The sequence below is a fragment of the Falco naumanni genome, chromosome 10 (genome assembly GCF_017639655.2).
Source record: "Falco naumanni isolate bFalNau1 chromosome 10, bFalNau1.pat, whole genome shotgun sequence".
Classification (NCBI taxonomy): Eukaryota; Metazoa; Chordata; class Aves; order Falconiformes; family Falconidae; genus Falco; species Falco naumanni.
The window spans coordinates 20727046-20733061 of record NC_054063.1 but is presented as its reverse complement, the minus strand read 5'-3'; the positions used below and the strand labels follow the sequence as shown (position 1 = coordinate 20733061).

The 6016-nt window shown below is 68.8% G+C and overlaps 2 protein-coding genes across 2 annotated transcripts; one reads left to right on the top strand and one right to left on the bottom strand.

Annotated features, from left to right (window-relative positions):
• Positions 1 to 279: 279 nt before the first annotated feature.
• Positions 280 to 3081, bottom strand: CLP1 (cleavage factor polyribonucleotide kinase subunit 1). The gene is made up of 2 exons (XM_040609274.1): positions 2237 to 3081; positions 280 to 1069 (listed from the first exon to the last, which is right to left on the bottom strand). Exons 1-2 carry the CDS (start codon positions 2840 to 2842, stop codon positions 398 to 400), a joined length of 1278 nt encoding a protein of 425 aa, XP_040465208.1. The 5' UTR covers positions 2843 to 3081; the 3' UTR covers positions 280 to 397.
• On the top strand, positions 2841 to 5986 carry YPEL4 (yippee like 4). Its single transcript, XM_040608887.1, has 6 exons — positions 2841 to 3082; positions 3531 to 3637; positions 4077 to 4408; positions 4774 to 4817; positions 5356 to 5464; positions 5653 to 5986. Exons 1-6 carry the CDS (start codon positions 2841 to 2843, stop codon positions 5740 to 5742), a joined length of 924 nt encoding a protein of 307 aa, XP_040464821.1. The 3' UTR covers positions 5743 to 5986.
• Positions 5987 to 6016: the final 30 nt, after the last annotated feature.

The window sequence follows — 6016 nt, the reverse complement described above, 5'->3', positions numbered from 1 at the left end:
GCGCGCCCCCGCCGCCGCCCCTCATTGGCCGCCGTGCGGGGAGCCGCCGGGGAAGGGCGGCGCGCATGCGCCTGAGGCCGGCGGGAGGGTGCGCGCATGCGCCACAGGGGGGCGGGACCACGCACAGCTCCTCGGCGTGGGAAGACGCGTGCGCGGAACGTACCACGTCGCGGAGCGAGGGGGACGGGCGCTGCGCACTGCTGGGGGGACGCACGGCCGGGACCCCCCGTCCCCGCCCCTCCCACCCCGGTCGAGCAGACACTCACCCACCCGCCGGCAAAAGGCTTAGCCATTTAATAACAAACGTTACAAAAGGTATAAAACCGGACCGCGGTGCCTACGGGGCTGAGAACCGGCACGGGGAGGGGAGGGGGCGCTGCCACCACCGCCGCCACCGCTACTTGAGGTCCATGAAGCGGATGTCCATGATGAGGAGGAAGTTCTTGGGCAGGGGGCGTGGGGCCGGGGAGAGGACAGTGAAGACCTGGCGCTCCAGGTCGACGCCAGTGACAACGATGAAGCCAGCCACGCTCGTCTCAGAGATGTTGTCATCGGGGCTGTCAGCGGTGCTGACGCTCAGGAGGTGGTGCACCATGTCCCGTCCTGGCGTCACCGGTACGAGCTTCAGCTGGTTGTCCTCCTGCGACATGCCCAGGGGCAGGCAGGAGTCCGGGATGGTGGGAGCCCCCACCTTGTAAATCTTGACGTCGGAGAACTTGACATCGAAGGCGTGAGGGTAGAAGCAGCCACGGAAGCCGTAGAAGTACTCCCGGATGCGGTCATCTCGGCATTCCCGCCGGAAGTCCTTGGAGCGCTCCACCACCCCACCGGACTTGGGGAGCAGGACAGTGCGCACAAAGTGGGGCAGGTCCCTCTTCAGCTCGTTGTAAAGCCGCTCCTGGTCCAGCACCACCACCACGTCCACCTCAAAGGCAGAAGCTGCGTGCACCAGTGCCTGGTAGCCCGAGCCCTTCACCCAGCCGCAGGTGTTGATCACGCAGCCGCTCACCGAGGCGCGGCGGTTCACTTCACAGCGCTGGTTGAAGACGTCGGCCAGGCGGGATGTGATCTGCAGGGGAGACAGGGTGGAGGTAGCAGGACAGAAACACCTTTTTGGGGCACCCACGTCCCCAAACCTCAGCCGGCTCTCTCCAATGCCGTCCCCACCTCCTTCCATACCCCCAAGGTCTCAATTCCCGCAGTGTCACCCTGCTAGCTCTGACTGGGCGAGAAGCTCAGGGGAGCGAGTGGGCAGTCCCTGAATAGCATCAGAAGGGCAGGAGGCCAGCATGGCAGGCCCTGTCCTACTTCTCGAGGACACAGCGATCCTCTGTACTGCTCCAAACACACTTTGTTATTTACTGCTGATACACAGGAGCAACACCCGGTTCATGGACAGCCACCTGGGACAAAATCCTTCCCCACCATCAACAGACAGCCACAAAGAGTGATCTGCCATTACAAGAGGCTCAAGTAGCTCCAAAAACGTTACAAGCACTTTAGGGTGCTCGACTACAGCAATGCTGCTTCTCTGTCCTGAGGGCTGCCATGAAAAGGGCAGCACAGGGCTGTGGCGGGCTTCAGCCGTGCAGAAGCCTCTGTCACCAAACAGCAGCAGTGGGAGGACTCTGGGGATTCAGGTCAGCTTTTTGGATGTCTTCAGGTTTTTCTTTGGCTTCTTTCCATCTGGGTTTCCCTAAACAGAGAGCTAGGCTGTGGGGGTTCCTGCAGGGGCGGAATACTGTGCAGTGATGGCCACCATGCTCTGGCTAACACTGGCTCTGCACAAGAGCCATCAGGCCATGCTGGCAGCTGCGCTCTGCTCTCCTCTCACCCAACAAGCCCTGCAGGCTGAGCTGGCTCAATGTGACCTGTGGCTCTGGCTTCACCCTCCGCAGCCAGCCAGGACTCGCAGCCTGCAAAAGGCCTCACGTAGGGGCTCACAGGCAGTGAAAAGCTCCACTGTGCTCCCTCAGCTCCTCTCCAGGCTAAAGAGCTTCTTCCTAACTCAAGGGTCTCCTCCAACTCCTCCATCACACCTTCACCCCTCACTGCCTCAGCCCTCCATACATGTCTATTGAGCTGCAATGCCCAGAAGCAGGCACAGTGCTTGATGCAGGGACATGCCACAGCCCTACACAGTGGCAAAAGCAATGGGATGGTGCCAGGTAGGCAGGGAGCTCCAAACTGGGCCTGTCCCTGGGGCAAGACCCCTTGACAGGGTCCCCGTGCTCACCTTGTTGTAGAGCTTGATGTTAGTGCCTGGTGTGGTGGAGCCGAAATGGTAGACGAGTGGGGCTTGGAGGGAGAAGCCCTCCTCCACGTCGGCTGGCCGCTCGATGTAGAGAGCGCCCATGGTGCCAGGGATGGAGACGGAGCCCTGGCCCACGTCCAGCTCCACAAAGGTGGGCCGGCGCCCCAGGCGCACAGCATAGTTCAGCAGCAGGCGGCACACAGTTGACTTACCCACGTCAGTGGGTCCAACCACCATGACGCGGGGCCCCCGCTCATCCTCCCGCTCTGCCTGCCGCCGCATCTGCTCCAGGGCCGTGTGGGTGTTGAGGTAGAGCAGCATGGGTGTGTCCTTGGAGATGTAGGCCACCTCGGTGCGGCCGCTGAGCTGGACGGTGCAGCCGTGCCAGGTGAAGACGGCCACCTTGGCGCCAGCGTCGAAGGTGAACTTCTTGTTGCGGGTAAGCTCGGTGCCAAAAACCTCGGCCATGCCGGTGAGCAGCTCCAGCTGCACTGTCTGCGAGGCCTCCACCTCGAAGCGCAGCTCCGTCTCCCGCTCCAGCTCGAACTTGGCCACCTGCTTCTTCTCCTCGCCGCCGTCGTCCGCCATGACGCTCCACCGGGCCTCGCCTGCCCGCTGTGGGGAGGGCGGCGAGTGGCCGGCCGGTCCGGGCCTGCCCCCCGAGCCGCCGGGCCGCGCCCCCGCGCTGCCGCCCGCCCTCACGCCGTTGCCGTGGCACCCGCCAATGCCGCCCGCCCGCCTGGCCCCTCACCCGCTCACGGAGGCCGCCGCGCTTCCTGGCCGACGGGGCTGCGCCGGAAGTGAGATCCTAGCGGCGCGCCCGGCGCGGTGGGCGGGGGCGCTGCAGCGGGGTTGCCGTGGCAGCCGCGCGGGTCCGGGGCGGTGACGTGATGACGCACGGACCAGGGGGGCGGTGGCGCGCGGCACCCGGAGGTCATTTGCATCTCATCTGCATACCGCCCAGGGCCCCGTACCGCACGCCTCGTTGTCGCCTCCTTGCGCCGGGCCCCGCCACCCGCCGACTCGGGCCCCGGGTCCGGGTCGTTCGCACGCCGCGCCCTGCGCACGCTGCCTGCCCCCCCCCCCCGATTTGCGTATCATCTGCGTGCGGCCCGGGGGCGCCTCCGGGGAGACACGGGGGGCGCGGGTACCGGCGACCGCAGCGCACCCCGGCGGCGGGGCTGACGTCGGAGGTGCCGGGCGGTGACGTCACGGCCGCGGGGTGCGGACGGTGACGTCGCGGCGGCGGGGGATGAGTCACGGTGCCGTGATGCAGTCCCCGGGCACGCAGGGCCCCCCCCTCGGCTGCCCGGTGCCCCCGCCTGGCGCCCGCCCCGTGGACAGCGGCAGCGGCGGCAGCGGCAGCGAGGACAGCGGCGGGTGGTGAGCGGCCCCCGGGCCCCCCATCCTCCCCCGCCCGGCACCGCATCCCCCCGGACCCCCTTCCTGCCCCGCGGGACCCCCGTGTAGCCACCGGGGACCCCCAATTACACACCCCCGGGACCCCCATCACCCCTCCCGAGACCACCATCTGCCCCCCGGGACCCCCATCACCACCCACCCCCGGGACACCCGTTACCCCCCCGCGACTCCCCCGGACTCCCAAACCCTATTAGGGGGCCCCCTCATCCTCTCCCCCGCCCCTTCCCCCACCCGGTCTCCCTGGGGACAGCAGGGACGGGGCGGTGTCCCCCGCTCCCCGGCGCTGCCCCCCACTCCAGCGGTGAGCCGGCCCGGCTCAGCTGGGGGGGGGGGGGGGGGGCACGGGGGGGGGGGCGGTTAGTGCCGCGCCCCCTCACTACCCCCATTTAACTCTTTGCAGGCCGCCCCCCTTTTCCGCCTCCTTCTCACCTGGGGGGGCCCGGGGCCACGGCGCCCCCCCGACCTTGTCGCGGGAGGAACGACGGCTCTCGGCGCTCTGCTGCGCTGCTTCCCCTGCGAGCGGCTCTGCGGGGGGTGCACGGTGCCCCCCGCCCCCCCCGCGCCCCCCCCGGGGCCCTGCCCCCCGCCAGGCCCCCCGCCCGCCGCCGCCTGCCCCCCGCCGCCCACCTGCCCCCCAGGACCTTCCACAGCTACCTGCCGCGCTCCCAGCGCACCTACAGCTGCGTGCACTGCCGCGCCCACCTGGCCCGCCACGAGGAGCTCATCTCCAAGGTGCCCCCCCCAGGCCCCCGGGTCGGCGGGGACCCCCCCTCCCCCACGTCCCAGGGGCTGGGGGCTCCGTCCCAGGGCGGCATCGGGACAGCCGACGTCCCCCCCGTGGCGCCCCCGCTGTCCCCCCGTGGTGCGCCCCCCCTCGGTGTCCCCGGGGTGGTGAGTGCCCCCCCTCGGTGTCCCCGGGGTGGTGAGTGTCCCCCCCTCGGTGTCCCCCGGGGTGGTGAGTTTCCGCGCCCCCCTCCCCTCCCCCCCCCCGGTGTCCCCGGCCGGCGCATTGCGTGGTGGCGCTGCAGCGGGGCGGGGGACGCGGGTGGCCCCGGGGGACAAGGGGCGCAGCCGGTGACTTGTGCGTGTCCCCACAGTCCTTCCAGGGCAGCCATGGCCGCGCCTACCTGTTCAACTCGGTGTGAGTACCGCCGGGCGGGGGCGGGCGGCGGGGGGCTGCCTGGGGCTGCGGGCCGGCCGGGCGATTTCAGCCGTGCTGTGCCGTGCCGTGCTAAGTCAGGCTGAGCCATGCTGGGCTGAGCCATGCCGTGCCATGCCAGGCTGTGCCAGGCTAAGCCGTGCCAGGCTGAGCCAGGCTGTGCCATACTGGGACAGCCATGCCAGGCTATGCTAGGCTGTGCCATGCCAGACTGTGCCAGGCTAAACTGTGCCAGGCTGTGCCATTCCAGGCTGAGCCAGACTAAGCCATGCTGGGACAGCCATGCCAGGCTGTGCTGGGCTGTGCCAGGCCATGCCATGCTGGGCTGAGCCAGGCTATGCCATGCTAGGCTGTGCCAGGCTAAGATGTACTGGGCTGTTCCAGGCAGTGCCATGCTGAGCTGAGCCAGGCTGAGCCATGCCCAGGCTGTGCCATGCTGGGGCAGCCATGCCGAGCTGTGCCAGGCCATGCTGGGCCAGGCTGTGCCATGCTGGTGGCACACCCCTGCTCTCTGGCGCAGGGTGAATGTGGGCTGTGGCCCGGCGGAGCAGCGGCTGCTGCTGACAGGGCTGCACTCGGTGGCCGACATCTTCTGCCAGAGCTGCAAGACCACCCTGGGCTGGAAATACGTGAGTGCCCCTGCATCCAGCACCCCCACCCCTGTGGGCACTGTCCCAGGCACCCCAGATCCCTGGGCTGGGCTGGGCACCCCAAACCCGTTGGCAGCAGCCCAGGGACCCCAGCCCCATGGTAGGGGCAGCGGCACGGGCACCCTGCTGGAGGCACGTGGAGGGGGTCTCACGCTGCCTCCCCCCAGGAGCAGGCCTTCGAGAGCAGCCAGAAGTACAAGGAGGGGAAGTTCATCATCGAGATGTCGCACATGGTGAAGGAGAACGGCTGGGACTGAAGGGCGGGGGGGGGCACGGCAGGGGCACCCCCACCCAGCAGCACCCCTGCCCTGGTGGGCACCATCGCCGGGGTGCTGCCAGTGGGTGCCCCCCGCCTCTGCGCCTTCCCTGGTGCCCCAGGGTGCCCGGTGCCAGTCGGTGCCCCCCGGGGGGGTGTGCTGCCCCCTGGGGGGGCACGGTGCCATCACCAGCACGCAGGGGCTGTGGGGGCTTTTCTAGGGCAATAAAGGCTTTTGTTTTGTAGGAAGGTGCTGGGTGTGACCTGCCCCCGGC

What these genes read in the sequence shown, in the direction of transcription:
- YPEL4 (XM_040608887.1), top strand. Translation starts at nt 2,841, where the DNA reads ATGACGCTCCACCGGGCCTCGCCTGCCCGCTGTGGGGAGGGCGGCGAG. An exon ending in CTAGCGGCGCGCCCGGCGCG is followed by an intron (nt 3,083 to 3,530) that starts GTGGGCGGGGGC and finishes GCCGTGATGCAG; the next exon opens with TCCCCGGGCACGCAGGGCCC. An exon ending in ACGAGGAGCTCATCTCCAAG is followed by an intron (nt 4,409 to 4,773) that starts GTGCCCCCCCCA and finishes GTGTCCCCACAG; the next exon opens with TCCTTCCAGGGCAGCCATGG.
- CLP1 (XM_040609274.1), bottom strand. Translation starts at nt 2,842, where the DNA reads ATGGCGGACGACGGCGGCGAGGAGAAGAAGCAGGTGGCCAAGTTCGAG. An exon ending in ACATCAAGCTCTACAACAAG is followed by an intron (nt 1,070 to 2,236) that starts GTGAGCACGGGG and finishes TCTCCCCTGCAG; the next exon opens with ATCACATCCCGCCTGGCCGA.